At 39.3% G+C, this 16,877-nt stretch overlaps 1 protein-coding gene across 1 annotated transcript in view; it reads left to right on the plus strand.

The window, feature by feature from the left end:
• Tox (thymocyte selection associated high mobility group box) overlaps positions 1–16,877 on the plus strand; it is a 302,621-nt gene that overhangs the window by 251,685 nt on the left and 34,059 nt on the right. The window contains exon 6 of the mRNA XM_029476656.2: positions 13,611–13,841. Within this exon, the coding sequence (XP_029332516.1) occupies positions 13,611–13,841 (231 nt within the window). The remainder of the gene's footprint in view (positions 1–13,610; positions 13,842–16,877) is intronic.

Genomic DNA, 16,877 nt, shown 5'->3' on the forward strand with positions numbered 1-16,877 from the left:
CATTCATCAAGTCACACCAAATCCACTGTCCCTTCCATATCCTCAAGAATAATTTGTGGTCTCAAAATATTCTTGAATGTGTTGTCTTCCGCTGGATTGCAGTTGACTTGACAGTAGCTACGCTCATGGAGAAAGATGATTCTTCGTTCCCCAGCAGCTAACAAGGGCCAGTAGCTCATGGCTATGGGGTTGTATGCCAAACTTCTCTTTCTACCCTGGGATTTAGTCTAGTTTTTTGAATGGGTTTTATGCATGAAAGGTATAAATTAATTGATATTTTTACTTTACTATTTAGATGACTACTAAGTCTAAATCTCTTTCTCCTGATTTAAACACTTCTAGTTTTGCTAGTGATCCTTCTAATTATAATTTTTAATTCTTTAACCTAGTAAAATTCATTAAATACCATGTTTATTATTTCCTGCACCTCTTTTTCCTCCAATTTTATTTATACATATCATCTTCATTTAGCATTACTTTTGTCTTAATTTTAAAGTGTTCTTTTGGAGTGGGTCTGCTGGGAACAGGCTTACCTTAAAGACCATCTCTCTGCATATATTTCTAGACTGACGGACACTACCTTTCAGCATTTTAGGCTATCGTCTTACTCTTTTGAGCCCTGGGTTCTGTTGTTGCTTTTGAGATCCACTATGTATGCCTTCTTTGAGAGTAACCTGTCTCTTCCCTCTGATTGGTTTGAAAATCTCTTGCCATTGGTGTTCTTCAGCTTCCAGGTGATGTGTATGGGCTTCGTCACACTTATTCTGACTTTAATTATCTCTGTACTTCATTTCTGGAATCTTTCAACCACTTTCTTTTTTCAGATATTGCTCCTTGCTCCCTTCTCATTCGGTAGTTCTCCGGTGATTTGTGCTAGACTTCTCATCCTCCACAGATCCCTCCTCTGCCCAACATGCTTTTGTACAACTTTTTTTTTTTTACCAGCTATACTGATTCTTACTAAATTGTCTATCTTTGTATCTTAGTTGGTAATTATTTTTTTTCACCTATATCTAATCTGAAATTTAAATGATCCTTAGTGACTGTATTTTCAAGTACATTTTTGGCAGTATTTTCTCAAATCTAAATATTTTCTTAGTTACATAATAGTTTTCTCATATATTTAAATGCTCTATCTTAGTTACCTTTCAGTTGCTGAGACAAAACACCATGATTAAGGCCATTTATTTAAAAAAAAAAAAAAAAAAAGTTTAGTGGGAGCTTATAGTTCCAGAGTTTAGAATCCAGAACCATCATGGTAGGGAATATGACACCAGGAAGACAGGCATGGCTAGAGCAGTAGCTGAAAGATTTACCTAGTTATCTGCAAGTAGGAGGCAGAGAGAAAAGGGGGAGGGGCAGTGGTGTAGTGGGGGGGGGGGAGTAAAGGAAGTGGGAGAAAACCTGCATCCCCGCCAGAGTTCCTGTGCTCTGGGCAGGCAGACACGGAAGGACTGCTGCATGCTTTCCATGAGGCCCCGTGTGGGTTTCTGGCTGTGTGAAGCCATGGAATCCCAGCTCTCTGGAGAGTGGACAAGGGGCAGTTCTAGGTACCAAGTTCTCAGTCTCAGGCATCCCACGCTGGATACTGTGGAGGAGCTGAGAACAGAGTAGGGGCCCCAGGGTCGGGTCAGTTAGCCCCCAGGGCCAAAGGGAGTTGAGGGCAGAGGGAGAGGGTGCTGGGTGTTTCCCAAGCAGGCGAGAGTCCTTGGTCCCATTGGCGCGTAGGAAGGCCTTCTGGTGGGAGGTTAGGAGAAAGCCTATCCCATCATTTCAGCATGGCAGGCCTTGATGAGCAGAGACAGTCTATGGTTTTAGAGCTTTATTGTAGAAAGGCAGGGAGAAAGAGAAAAGGTAGAAAGAGGGAAAAAGGCCGGCCATGGCCACATGGAGAGAGTAGGGAAGGGAGTGAGAGAAGGAGAGCTAGAAAGGTGAGAGCTTAAAGAGAGCAAGGAGGGGCCAAGCAGCCCCCTTTATAGCGTGCTGGACTATCAGGTAACTGTGGGGAGGAGCATACCTGGCTATAGTCAGGTAACCGTCGGGGTGGAGTCTAGCCAGAATGCCAGAAGCTTGGGACATTGTCAGAGTGACTTAATCGTCACACACCTCTCTGCAGGGAGGCTGTGGGAGGCTATAGCTACATGACAGGAGCCAGGTGCCTAGGAGGTATTGCCAAACTCCTGCCTGTCCCATGTAGGTGGAAATCTCTGCCCACCGGGGCTCCAGGGTTCAAGACCTATGCTCGAATAGAGACCAGGCTGTCTGTGCACAGCCCACTGAGAGAGAGAGAGAGAGAGAGAGAGAGAGAGAGAGAGAGAGAGAGAGAGAGAGAGAGAACTAATTAGGAATTGCTTGAGCAGAAGAATGAAGACCAAAGTGTGGACATTTTGCCCCTTCTTAGAATTGGGAACAAAACACCCATGGAAGGAGTTACAGAGACAATGTTTGGAGCTGTGACGAAAGGATGGACCATCTAGAGACTGCCATATCTGGGGATCCATCCCATAATCAGCTTCCAAACTCTGACACCATTGCACACAATAGCAAGATTTTACTGAAAGGACCCAGATATAGCTGTCTCTTGTGAGACCATGCCGGGGCCTAGCAAACACAGAAGTGGATACTCACAGTCAGCTATTGGATGGATCACAGGGCACCCAATGGAGGAGCTAGAGAAAGTACCCAAGGAGCTAAAGGGATCTGCAACCCTATAGGTGGAACAACATTATGAACTAACCAGTACCCCTGAGCTCTTGACTCTAGCTGCATATGTATCAAAAGATGGCCTAGTCGGCCATCACTGCAAAGAGAGGCCCATTGGACTTGCAAACTTTATATGCCCCAGTACAGGGGAACACCAGGGCCAAAAAGTGGGAGTGGGTGGGTAGGGGAGTGGGGGGGGAGGGTATGGGGGACTTTTGGGATAGCATTGGAAATGTAAATGAGGAAAATACCTAAAAGAAAGAAAGAAAGAAAGAAAGAAAGAAAGAAAGAAAGAAAGAAAGAAAGAAAGAAAGAAAGAAAGAAAGGAAGAAAGGAAGAAAGAAAGAAAGAAAGAAAGAAAGAAAGAAAGAAAGAAAGAAAGAAAGAAAGAAAGAAAGAAAATGCCCTTCAGGCCATTGGAAATGTAAATGAGGAAAATACCTAAATGAAAGAAAGAAAGAAAGAAAGAAAGAAAGAAAGAAAGAAAGAAAGAAAGAAAGAAAGAAAATGCCCTTCAGGCCTGCCTGAAACTCAATATTATTGAAGTATGTTCAAAAAAAAAAAAAAAAAAAAGAGGAATTGCTTGAGCTTTTGACATCTGAAAGTCTGACTTCAGGGATACTCCTTCTCCAACAAAGTCATCTTAATCCTTCCCAAACAGTTCTCCTAGCTAGGAACTGAGCACTTAAATACGAGCCTGTGAGGCGCATTCTCATTCAGCCAGCACACACTCCCTTGCCTAATTCTTATTCATGAAGTCTGTGATCTACTTCTCGTTTTAATATCTTGCCTTATTTTGGTTTATGCCTTTGGAATATGAGTTTATATCCCAACTTAGTGAAAGTTGTTTTAGACGTGGTTTGAAAGCAGTCGTCAGGAGAGTTTTAGTTTGCTTCTGCAGGATCTCCTGGGCCTTTCCAGTACAGAACCACACTTAGCTTGTGTGTTCAGACCTTTCCCAAGCACCCAAATGGTTTCAGCCCTTGCAAATGCTGGCTGCTGTTTAGAGGTCATCCTGTTATTCTTCTTCTCCCTTTGTAGAGGCAAGTTTTCAGAGCATTCTTCCTTGAGGTGTGGGAGAGACCTGCAGGGAGAATTATCTTACCCCAGCCTTGAGATGGACGATGCTCATCCTTTTATACAATCTTTAACAGACCCTTGCTATAAGCATCCTGCTTGCGGGGCCCTCAGATTTATCTTCTGTGGCCTGGACTCTTTGCCCAGGCAAAGCTTTTTCAGCAATACCTTGACTGAACACTGACTTAGTACTCTTCCTGCTTCTCTCCTTTCTTAGACCTTTTGCTTTAAGCCATTCTTACTAAGTTGCTGATTCCTTAGAGCATGTGCTCTCAAATACTAGGTAGAGTCAGAAAAGTGGGGACTTGGTGACTCTCCTTCTTGTGCTTTTTCCATGAACTAGAGTGAGCCTCATTCAGAGTAGTTAGTCTTTAGCAGTGTTTTTTCAATCAAGAGCTTCTCAGGCTACAATAAAATCCTAGACAATCTTCTATACTCATTAAGTAAAACTAAAAAGTTCTAGAAAAAAAATGTCATATCACTTTATCAAGAAATGAGTCATAATAGTTAAAGTTAGGGTTTGAAATTAGATATTTTCAATATTGGCATGTTTTATTGTTCAATTACTCATCAAAAATTTGCATGATTTAATATGTATGATATTGCCATGTTCTTAGACTCATGTCAATTAAATTAACTAAATGTTCTTTGCTTATTTTTATATGTATCTATTATTGTGTCAACTTTACATTACACATCTATTCACTACAGATAGGATACCAAGAGACCCAATTAAGAGTCCATCAAAATCCAATTTAATGAACCAATAAGCTAACTGGGTTTACTTAAGGAGAATGGGTAAAGGATTACTTACAAAATCCTGGAAGATCCCCAAAGAGAGACCTTCCCAAAAATCGCATTCCACCATGGACGACAACCTCAATGAAGCTGCACTGTTCAAGCGACTACTTTCCACATACTTTATGATACCCAAGGTCACTTACTGTGGTGGGAAGGGCAGGAAAGAGAAATTGGTGGAATTCTAGGTGACAGTCTTCTGACCTTCTCCTCTAACATATGCTAAATGTTATTAGATCCATTGCCATATCTACACACACACACATGCACGCACATTAATGGTAATTCTAACAAACTAGTACCAGGAAGATGATAAAATTTAGTCTGTCAAATGATTGTTTCTAAAAATATATTCAAACAAGTTATGCTAAAATGTAGTATTTTCAAAGAGCATATGTTCTTAAACATATTCTAGATGACTGAGCACGTTTGATAATTCATGGAATAAAAATAACATGAAGCTTGGCCTAGCCACCTGGTTTCTACTCCCAGGCCCTTACCTTCACAGCTTGTGTTCTATAAAGAACAGCCCCAGTGCAGAGGAATAAGCAGTAAGCATATTGCTCTACTCAGACAGATTGAGCAAGGATCCAGTGATCCAGAGACTGTCACTAAAGGCTACTAGGTATGTGTAATTATAGCCAACCATACCTCACTTTACAACAGTTTTTCTGGACAGTAGCCCAAAGTTTATATTTCACATAAGGCCCCCAGGTGTCTCTGCTAAACTCATCTAAAAACTGTGCATGGTTACATTTTTTGTTTTATGTTTGAATCAAAGGTCCTTAAAATGAATTTGCTTTATAGGCTGGTACTGCTACAGTGCCCCACGGTTGTGAATCATTTCAAAACAAAAGGCCTTTCTACGTGTTTTCCTGTAGTTGATGTGTTGAGTTATTGAACATGGTGGTATTCTTAATGAACATAATAAACCCAACTGTAAAATGAAAGAAGTGCTACAGGCTTGCTGATTTTGCAGTAACTAGATGCTCACTTTCCATGGTTATTTGAATTTATTCTCATAAGGGGATTAGATAGCCCCTGATAGGAGGAAAAGAAAATGGATGTAAGCAGCAGGATTTTCAGTTTTGGAATCGGGACATCCCACACTGGCTGTGGTGTGGCTGTTTCTGTGGTGAAGATTTTACGGTGTTTACTTTGTATGATAAGAGTTATAAGTGGAGTTCTATGCATTTGTTCAGCCTATTATGCAGATGGTGCTTGATTAAAATCTATTTTAAACTGCAGCGATTACTGCTAGATAGTATGCATTAAAAGCTCTCCTGGCTCCATTAAAGGCTTTGGGGCTGTGGCAGTTTATTTTAAATATGCTTATAGACATTTCTAACTTCTCCAGAGATGCTTCAGTATCAATGATTCTCTTTCCTTAATAATCATGTGTGTGCTCGTGTGTGTGTGTGTGTGTGTGTGTGTGTGTGTGTGTGTGTGTGTGTGGTGCTAAGAATTAAACCTTGAGCTTTCTGCATACTAGGCAAGAACTCCAACACTAAGCGTCACCCCTGGCTCTCTTTCCCTGATAATGCTAAATGGTTGTACTCTAGGAAGTATTCTCCAAACAACATTCTGAGCACATGCTTCTTTTAAATTAAAAGATTATTATTTTCTTTGATAAGTTTGTTAAATGCACCATTATAACTAAGAAATAATACATGGCAGGCGATGAATTACCAGAAGCCTGAAGATATTGTAGAATTATGACAAATGCACCTAAGTAAGTTAAAGAAAGAATATGCAACCCGAGAAAGCTTTTGTATAATATTTATGAGTAAAATATATGTATTTTAGTGTATTTATTCATTAGTGCTTTAAGTATGAAATCACTGTAGGTAATCAGGGATGCATTTATTACTTTAGTTCAGTCATCTTGTTAGCTACTATGGATTTCATATACTCTTTAAATGTATTTCAAGTTGTTGCCTTGTAATGATGAACCTTTGTCGACTACCGTAGACTAGAAATGTATGGTGAACCAATGAAAGACACTACATAACAGAAGAGCAGAAATGTATGGTGAACCAATGAAAGACACTACATAACAGAAGAGCAGAAATGTATGGTGAACCAATGAAAGACACTACATAACAGAAGGGGGGGCATCAAGACTCACAAGACTTCTGACTTTCAATGTACCTGGCTTATTTGAAAGTTTATTTTGTACATAATAAGGCTTCTTCTGTGTTCTAAATGGAACACACTGGAATTAAATTTTACTCTCTAGTTACAGAACCCTAGTAAGTTAATAAATACTCTACAGTAGTGCCCATTGAACCCTTCTCTACCATCCAATAAAACAGAGCTACCAGTCATCAATGGCTGCTTAGATTTATCTTTAATCAACTAATATTCAATTCAAAGCCTTTCAGCTCTCAGTTGTGCCAGCTTTATATAGGTGGTCTATAGCTATATGAAGGTAGGAGCCACCCTGTGGACAGGATAGAGAATATAATTAACATTCTAGAATATTCTGTGAGACAGTGATACCCAGATTATAGAACCACAATTTCTTAGAAAGTCAAGGTATGAAATCACAAGCTCTCATACATAAATGTATAAAGCCAGGCAATACCCAGGGTCATATTGTAAATCCATTTAGCTAATTTTTTGATGTTTATCATTCTTTTATGTTCATTCTAAATACTTTGCGGTCAGAAGAGTCAGGTACTTTGCAAAATACAATCCATTACTGGCAGTAAATGGACCAAATTGAAGCAATGCTCCTTTCCCAGAAAGCTTTGCATGTGGATAGGGACCTGTGCTTCTCTCAGGAGGAACAAAGTACCACTGGGAAGCAGGCCTTACAAAGCCCAGCACATCACACAGACTCTAGAAGGATAGCTCTCTTTTGCATGTTTCTCTATGAACAGCAGTGGAAAATACAAATTGGCCATCAGAGATCGATCCTGAGGCAGACATCTTTACGAAGCACCACCCAAGAACTAGAATACAGAAGACATCAAGCCACATGATTGAACTTTCATTTTATTTTCTTACACCGTAAGAAGAAAAAGCATCATATCCAGGAAATAATCTTTTATACAAAAGCACTGAGCAACCTAATAAACCATGCTCTCTAAATTGCCGTTTATTTTTATAAAAGTGAAGATATTTCATTCTTTCCACCTTCATGTATATCTCTAGTGAAAAATAGGGCATTATCTCAAAGCACAGTTGAGTTGAGTTACATGCAGGCAATTTTATGAGTCTTCAGATGATTACAACCCAAGAGAGCTTTGATGACATAGGTTAATTATTGAAATAAGGACAGTGAATCTTTAGTAATGAGTAGTGGATGGGTATTTTTTTAATTGGTGCTCTCAGATGTCAGTCAGTTCCCATGCATGGCAGACAGTTGTGAGCAATAGTGACTTGAGTACATCTCTAAATGGAAGACTTAACATGTTGGTGACTGAAAGTGGATGGATATGTTCTTAGTTCAACCAGAGGAAAAGAAAGGTGATGTACTACTATGAATAGTCTGGCCTTCAGAGGGGTGAGACCCAGCTTCACAGCTTGCTATTCCTCAGGAATGTCAGATGCATCCCCAAAGATCCAGAGGAATACACTATGGCACACATATCATGTCTCCTTTGCCTTCAGAATATGGAGACAGCGATCATGAAATACTTCCTTTAGTTAAACACAACTCTGATAGTAAGACAAAATGCACCCTGCCCAACCCTACAAACCAAGCCAGGAAGGTCTAGAAAACCTCCAGACAGCTAAAGGGTGCTCGTATGGGTGAGCTTATGATTTTCTGGAGCATGCTCTGCATTGCTTCAAATGATAATCTGCTCAATCAACATCAGAGTGGGTTTTTTTGTTACCGATTCTTCTTATTCAGTCATCCCAGAAAGTAGAGTATTGTTATAAGACAAAGAAGATATTTATTACAAAACCAACTTAAAAATGAAATAAGCCTGAGTCCTTCTGGTTCAGGCTCAATATTGAACAGTGGAGGAAAGAAATTATTTAAATAGTTTGGGGGGATGTCCTTTAATTAAAAATTTGTGTTACATGATAGATTTGTCTCTTGACATTTGATTATCTTTGAAAAGGATTGACAAAATTGACAGTCCTAATTATTTCAATTTATCCAATCATTACTATTTTAATTAATTTTTAAATGGATATATGTAGTATTGCCTATGAATAAGCACTTACTTATCTGTGCTTTATTCCATTTCTAAGTATTGCCATCATTGATGAAATATGCTCCTAAATGCCACAATCACCCTCGTTTACTTTCAGCTTTATTAAGCCGTGATTGACCAATAAAATTATATATAACATAACAATTTGATGTAATATGTACATTACGAAATTATTACTACAGCCAAGATAACTGACACATCCACCACTTGATTTTAACTAGTCACCAATTTCTGTTTTCTTCTTCTTAGTTTTTGCTTGTTCTGTTTTGTTGTTAATAAGGATGTTCACAGCAAATTCTTTAACTTGTCACCTTGGCACTTCTAAGTATCGCAAACTGCAACTTTAATAATGAACCTGTGCTTATTGAAAGAATTATATGCATTACTAATGTTCATGAAGTACAAGTCAGAATCTTAAATTATTATTATATAAACAATCCCTCAAGTAAATGTACCTGCTGTGTAGACTTTCATTAAAAGAAATGTAATGAATTTAAAGTCAACATCTCTACATCTTTTATCACTATAGGCTTATCCCCATATATAACAACATCATTAATAATAAGTAGAAATAAATTCCAGATAGACTCTTCATTTAGCATATGTTAATTTTCATATCATCACCTTTCCTTTCTTTTTTTTTCTTTTGAAGAAATATTTATGCTTGGCTAGGAGTGATGGTGAACACCTTTAGTCCTAGCACTCAGGAGGCAGACGGAGGTGGATCTATGTGAGTTCCAGGCCAGCCTGGTCTACCAATGAGGTTCAGGACAGCTAGGGCTTTTACCCAGAGAATCTCTGACTTAGTTTTGTTGTTGTTGTTGTTGTTGTTTACTTTGTATTCCTTACCTACATTACATCCCAACCATAGTTTCCCCTGTCTCTGCTCCTCCCAATCCTTCTGCCTTCAGCCTCACCTAAGAGTATACTACAATATTACTTCTACCATCCACCTCACCTAAGAGTATACTACAACATTACTTGCTGAGTGGTTGTGCTTCCTGTCCTATCATCTGAAGTCACCCAGAGCTGAATGCTTGTATCCTGTGACTATAAGGAAGAAAACCACAAAGATACATCCTATAGTGCAAAGAAATTGCTAGGAAGATTTCAAATATTTTTTAAAGAAAGCCTACTCATGTTTTTCCTTTTGCTCCATATTTGTTTATTATCCTTAAGTGCTCATGCAAATCTGTGTGTAATTTCCTGTAACAGAAACCACTTCTACTGACATTCATTCATCCTTCTTGTCAAAGTATTACTTTATAGTATATTATTTTATGCTAGTACTATAGCAACTCTTAAATACTTTCTGTGTTTTTCAGGAGCTACTTAAGTGCTAGTAAACAAAACTAGACCTGACCCTACCTTGGTAGCTCTACCACTTGGGCTGAGAAAAGGCACAGCAACCATGTGACATTGATGTGTACTTAGAAATTCATGGTTTGCTGTGGATAGAAATCTAGGTAAAACAACTAATACATTAAAAGAGCCTGACATGAGTTTGAGATATGATTACGATGTTTAGATAAACAACATCAAATAACAGTTGCTTCTATGCATGTTAAATGAGGAACGCACAGACCTAACAACTATCCAGCCACAAATGGCCATAGAAACCCTATGTGCTTATGAGGCTCATGAAAGAAGAGAGTTACAGCACAAAGCCTGGCAGAGAAAGCTGCCATTAAGGGACCATGTAGAAAAAGATGAACCAAAGAAAACTCCTCTAAAACCAGCAACTCCAGCAAAATAAGAGATGAATCCAGGAGCTGTGTGTTCTAAGACTAGAAGAGAAGAGCCTTTCTGGGGAAGCTAGATTGTTCTGTGAAGGCATTGGTGACTTTATGAAGAGCTAAAAGAGTAGAAAGCAGCTGAAGTTATGACAAGAGACAGTGCATAGCCAGCACAAACGTGCTTAGAGGAGTTGGCTATAGAAAGGAGAAAACTGAGAATGTGTCCCCTTAGCAGACAGAAGAAGGTAGTTTATTTCTCTTTCAGTGTATCTTATGTTAGGTAATAAGATAGAACTGGATGGTTTGACTGAGATCAGCTTCCCATGCCTAGGTCCATCAGGGCATTTGTTAAAGCTTCTTCAGGAAGGCCCAGTGGGAAACCGTATTTAATGACTATCTCTTCTAACAGAATTGGATGGGGTCCAGAAGTTTCCCAAACTCACCTCTTAAGATTCAAACCGGAGAAGTTATAGACCAGTGTTAATCTGCATGAGCTTTGGAACTTGGTTCAGAGCATCATGTCATCATGAGGTTCTTTGAGTTTGTGGAGTAGATATTTTCAGAATAGCCAACTTCTATTTTTTTCTAGCAGAACACTCTTTACTTTTTTAAAAATTGTTTATTTTTCATTGTTCAAGAATTTCATACATGTATATAGTGTGCACTGATAAACTTCCCCATTCTCTCCTCTAATCCCTCTCCTGTCCCCTCCCTCTCTTTCTTTCCTGTTTTTGTCACTATTCTATTGCTGTGAACAGACACCATGTCTAAGACAATTTTTATAAAAGAAAGCATTTAATTAGGGGTGTGCTTGCAGTTTGAGAGGTTAGTCCATTGTCATCACAATGGGAGCATGGCAGCACACAGGGAGACCTGTTGCTAGAAAAGTAGTTCTACATCCAGATCTGTAAGCAACAGAAAGACAGAGACTCTTGGCTTGAAATAGGCTTTTGTAACCCCAAGGCCCACTCCCAATGACACACTTCCTCTGTCAAGAGCCTTCCTCCTATCTTTCTAATTCTTTTTTTCAGTTACACTCTCCAGTTACCAAACATTCAAATATATGAGCCAGTTGGGGTGTTCTTATTCAAATCACCACACCTCCCAACTTTATGTATTCTTTTGAAATGCACAAGTCCACTAAGTGCTACTTGCAAGTTCAAGAATGTAGGACACTGTAGTAGAGAGTGGATACAGACTTGGGAGCCAAATCCCTGTAGAAAATCAGCTGTCCCCCCTCCTAGAAACCATCAGTTTTCAATAGTCAGTTGTCATCTTATTATCTATCCTTCTTAGTTTTCTATTCTTCTCAAGTGAATACAAAGCCAAAGAATTCACTTTAAGCCTGTTTCCTGTTTTTTACTGTACTTGAACAAATAAGTCTTTCAAACTGACTTTACATATCAAATATGAAGAGGATGTTTTGCATTTCCTTGATACGTTAATTTTTAAGGTTTTAAGTGTGTCATCATTTGTATTTGAATAGGCTTTTAAACTTTTTAGATATTTAGGTATATACATTCCAGTAATTATAAAAATTGATCTGAAACTAACTCATGGTAGAAAATTGGGTGCTCAGGAAAATTAATTTCAAAAAGGCAACATAGCTGTTGGCTAACTAAGGGAGGTCGTGAATTTAGATCATCTGATATAGTCATAGAACTCTTAATTGAACATGCTTTCTCCGCATGGGGGGGGGGCAGTGATTTTACACATACATCGTACCAAGCATGCTATGTGAATATGTTAACCACAGGTAGGAAAAATACACAGCAGCCATAGAAGGTAAAGGTCAGAATAGCTGTGAGAGTGCCCACTGTTGGGAGATAGTGTAAATAGGAATTAGGTCAGTATGACAGGCACCTGTGAACAGGGTTCTTCCAGTTAGCACTGGAAGGTATACATATATATAAATACAGAAATTTCATATGACTTTATAGTTGAAAAGTGAAAAGAAATACTACCAGAATCCTCATTTTACAGAGATGGGTTAAGTAACATCACCTTTACTTAGCAACAATTATGTTATTCACATGTACGTACCTTAAACACTGGTGGTATAGCTTTCCTAAGTGTGTCAGAATAGCCATTTAAATTACCTCAAAACAGTGGGAAAAGGTGGAATCTATTTTTAAATGGAGAAAATGCTGTTCTAAATTGTTCTAATTGATTCTAGAAATCTCTAGAATCTAGATATTTTGGGGTACACTCTTCAATATGGTACTCATAGATTGTTGAACTGTAAAAAGGTTGTAACTCATCTTACAAATTTAAGCATTCATTGCCATCACAGGGCTCATGAAGCCCACACAGGATGGTGTTGATTATAGAATTATTCCCCGCATTACAGAAAATTTCCCTCGATAAGAGTGACCCAGATTCTAAGCCAGTCAAAACCATAAGCATTGCTGGATTCCCACCCTCACCCCACCCATCCCACTCACCAACCACATCTATAGACCTAAGTGTAAAATCAAGAACCATTTATTTCTTAAGCTTGCTGACCCAGTGTATAAAGTCATAATTAGGAAGCTAAGCAGAACTCCCCGGAAAAGAACAAGGTCAGTAAAGTCACTACAAGAGAAAGTTGCTGTTCTTACAGCTACAGTGACAAAGAAAGGGTGAAGTGAGGTAAGGAGTGGCATTTAACTGTGTAGCACTTGCTGATAACTGTTAGGATCTGAGTTCAAATCCCTGGAACTCATGTAAAGACAGATGTATTATCACATGTCTTTAGTCCCTGCACATCTACAGAAAGAAGTAGAGTTGGGCAAAGCTCTGACTAGGCAGGGCATAGATACACAAATTGAACGGGGGAAAAGGATGAGCAGGGAGGGCACATAAAATGTGAAGATACATTGTCTTTTTGTTCTGTTGTGTACTAGTGATCGAATCCAAGACCTTGAACATGTTGGACAAGCATTCTAAAAGTGAGCTATATTCCAAACAAACTATGAAGACTTCTGCGTAAAACTACACCATCACTACCTACTATTCTTAGAAAGGCCTCTGGGTGAACGTTGTCTAGGTGGCATTTTGAGTATGTGTCAAGGGTAAATAGCAATATGATTCAGCCACTGATTTTTTTCAATTATTCTATAACTCATCTTGATTTTTATTTCAGATCAATGGAGGAGAGAAGCGGCCTGCCTCTGATATGGGAAAAAAACCAAAAACTCCCAAGAAGAAGAAGAAGAAGGATCCTAATGAGCCCCAGAAGCCTGTGTCTGCCTATGCTTTGTTCTTTCGTGATACCCAGGCTGCCATTAAGGGCCAAAATCCAAATGCTACTTTTGGTGAAGTATCGAAGATTGTGGCATCAATGTGGGATGGCCTAGGAGAAGAACAGAAACAGGTAAGAGCGTTTAACATCACTGGAATTAGCTTGATGGCAGACAGTGTGTGTGGGCTTCAGAGATCGCTTCTATGAACCTCAGGGAAATTGGTCAGACACCATAACTATGACTTCGAAAGTGCCCCCTGTCTGAACCATACTTTAAGAGAGTGCCATTTAGCCGGGCAGTGGTGGCTCGTGCCTTTAATCCTAGCACTTGGGAGACAGAGGCAGGCGGACTTCTGAGTTCGAGGCCAGCCTGGTCTACAAAGTGAGTTCCAGGACAGCCAGGGCTACACAGAGAAACCCTGTCTCCGAAAAAAAAAAAAAAAAAAAAAAAAGGAAAGAAAAGAGAGAGAGAGAGAGCCATTTAATCTTGTACTCTCTTTATACTCTCCCCTAAGTAACATGTTAGTTTCCCTTGTTTCAAAGTTTATACAGTGTACCGTCTTTTGGAAGGACTTCCACATAGCCCAGCCAGGATTACATCACTTCTTAATGTTGCCCATATGAGCATAGACTAAAAGTTTTCCCTTTGAAAGCTATCTACACCTCTCTTTGGTGCTTGCTATTTACTATCCTGTCATCAAACTCTTTGGTGCAAATGAACCTCAAGTTTGTTTTTATCCTTGTCCCTTCCCTACAGATCACAAGGGTCTGTTATTTAACCCTCACATATATCTAGCTCATATTCTAGGCTGTGGTAAGTGGGGCCAGACAGATGCTTTTGCTTTCCTTCCTTATGGATGGCCAGGGTGTGACTGGGGGCCATGCTTAGGGATCGGCGTGTGAGGGATGCCAGCAGTACCAGCAGTCATCTAGGAAATCTTAACGAGGGTGTGTGCAAACACACACACACACACACTGAGAGCTCACCTACATGAAAAAATATTAATTCTATGTCTAAACTAGAGGGTAGATAGTCATTGTTATGATATAGTATTATTGCCACAAACATTAATAATCATGATAACTAAAATAAATTGTCAAAATAACGACATACACCCAGCTATTGCAAAAACAGTTGTTGCACTACTAATCATATGTTAAGATTACATTTGACTCTTCACCATGTCCAGGGAAATGTATTTTAAAACAAAGGTAAGGTGCTTGTTGTACAAATGTGAAGACCTGAGTTTAAACACATAAGGAAGAGAGCTCCGATAAAGCCAGCCCTGGCATCATAGCACTTCTACAGTGAGATGGAAGGCAGAGTCAGCAGAATTCTTGGCATGCACAGAAGAAAACAACAGAGAATCTTTGCTGCAAACAACATGGAAGGCCATGGCCAGCATCTGAGGTTGACCTCTGACCTCTGACCTCTACACATACACTTTGACACACACAAGGCTCCCCCCCCCCACACACATACACATGCATACACACATATGCACACATGCTTGCATGGATGCATACATTCATACATGCATGCATGCACATGAATACTCACATATGTACATATGCAGGGGAGAGATTGAGACTTTAAAAAACAAGAAAAGAGAAAACTGTCTAGGTTCTGGAGGAACCTTAGTTTATGTCAGTAACTATAAGGGGGTTTATACTCTTGAATGACATTTAAATTACTTCCTCTTTTTTTCTACTCAGTACTCAAAGGTCTATAATGAATTGTCCAAAATCTATGAAATACAGTCAGGAAAGTTAAGTTCACTCATTTATTTGACAAAAATTTTTGAGCATATATTTGCCAAGCACTGTCCCGACACAATAGATTTGGCAGCAAGCAAGATAAACAGGTCTCCAGATGCTGAACAAGCAATCTATACTTATTTCATTGGAACATAGCCTTTCTATGAGGAGAACTTGCCATTTAACTTACAGTTCTCTTCCTGAAAAACTCCTAAAAATGGCGAAGGTTGTAATGATAAAAACCAAATGCCAAGAAACAAACCTTACTTTGCCTACTCCCCAGCACCTCCAACTCCTTAAGTCAGTTATCCTATATGACCTGAAATTAATACACATTTTCATTTTTAACTTATTTTTATTTCATGTGCATTGGCATTTTTGCCTGCATGTATGTCTGCCTGAGGGTGTCAGATCCCTGGGAACTGGAGTTACAGACAGTTGTGAGTTGCCATGTACGTGTTGGGAATTGAACCCTAGTACTCTGGAAGAACAGTCAGTGCTTTTTACCTCTGAGACATGTGAAGCCTGATACACATTTTCTTGTGCCTTCAAGATTGCCAGGGAGGAATGTCAACAAGACCTGGCCTGTAGAGTTCTGGGTGCTAAGAGTCATCTTTAAAAGTGACAAAGATATGGTGTGAACTCTCTGTGTACTCAGTTAACATAGCCATGTGATTGCTAATAGACCAGGCAATGCTGCACTGTAAGTGACACCTAATATATGACCATTTCAGGATTTTGGAGACAGTTTTTAGCTGGTCCCTATTTCAGATCAATTATTTTCCATACTCTCAGATCTTAAATGAAGTTTCCAATTGAGGATGGAACTGTACAGGTATCTTCCCCTCCAGTTATCTGCCCCTCCCCCATCCAATTGCTGAATGATGGCCAAAGTACGAATGGATGAGAAAGGCTAGCCCTTGGCCCTATTCTCTGAACAATGTCTATTCTCTGAGCAATGTCATGTCCATGCCTGGCTATTCTGCTGTTCTGCTAATCTTCCATGTACTCTTGGAAATGTTCTGAGCATCATGCCCTGTCCTCCTCTTCTCTGAGAATAAATTTCCCAGAGGAAGTTCCAGAGAGGCCTTATCATCAGGGTTGTGCACAGCAACCCTTGCTCCTCAGAAGATATACATGTTTGCTCTTTGTTCCACCTTGCCTTCTGTGTTTTTCAAAAGCATCACTTTCTCTACCTAACACTTGGTCGCCTTTTCTTACATGCCTCTGGGTCCCAGTAGTCCTAAGACTCTCCTATATTCAAAACCAGGGTTTTTAAGAGAGAAATCTATAAAGACTTTTTACAGCCCAGGAGCTGTCCTTTGCATTAACAATGTAAAAATTGCCATCTGTACTATTTCTTTTGGAAAAAAATAAAATAATGCCCATACAACCAAAACCAGATAATTC

The sequence above is a fragment of the Mus caroli genome, unplaced genomic scaffold (genome assembly GCF_978045245.1).
Source record: "Mus caroli unplaced genomic scaffold, Mus_caroli_1 scaffold_6, whole genome shotgun sequence".
Lineage (NCBI taxonomy): Eukaryota > Metazoa > Chordata > Mammalia > Rodentia > Muridae > Mus > Mus caroli.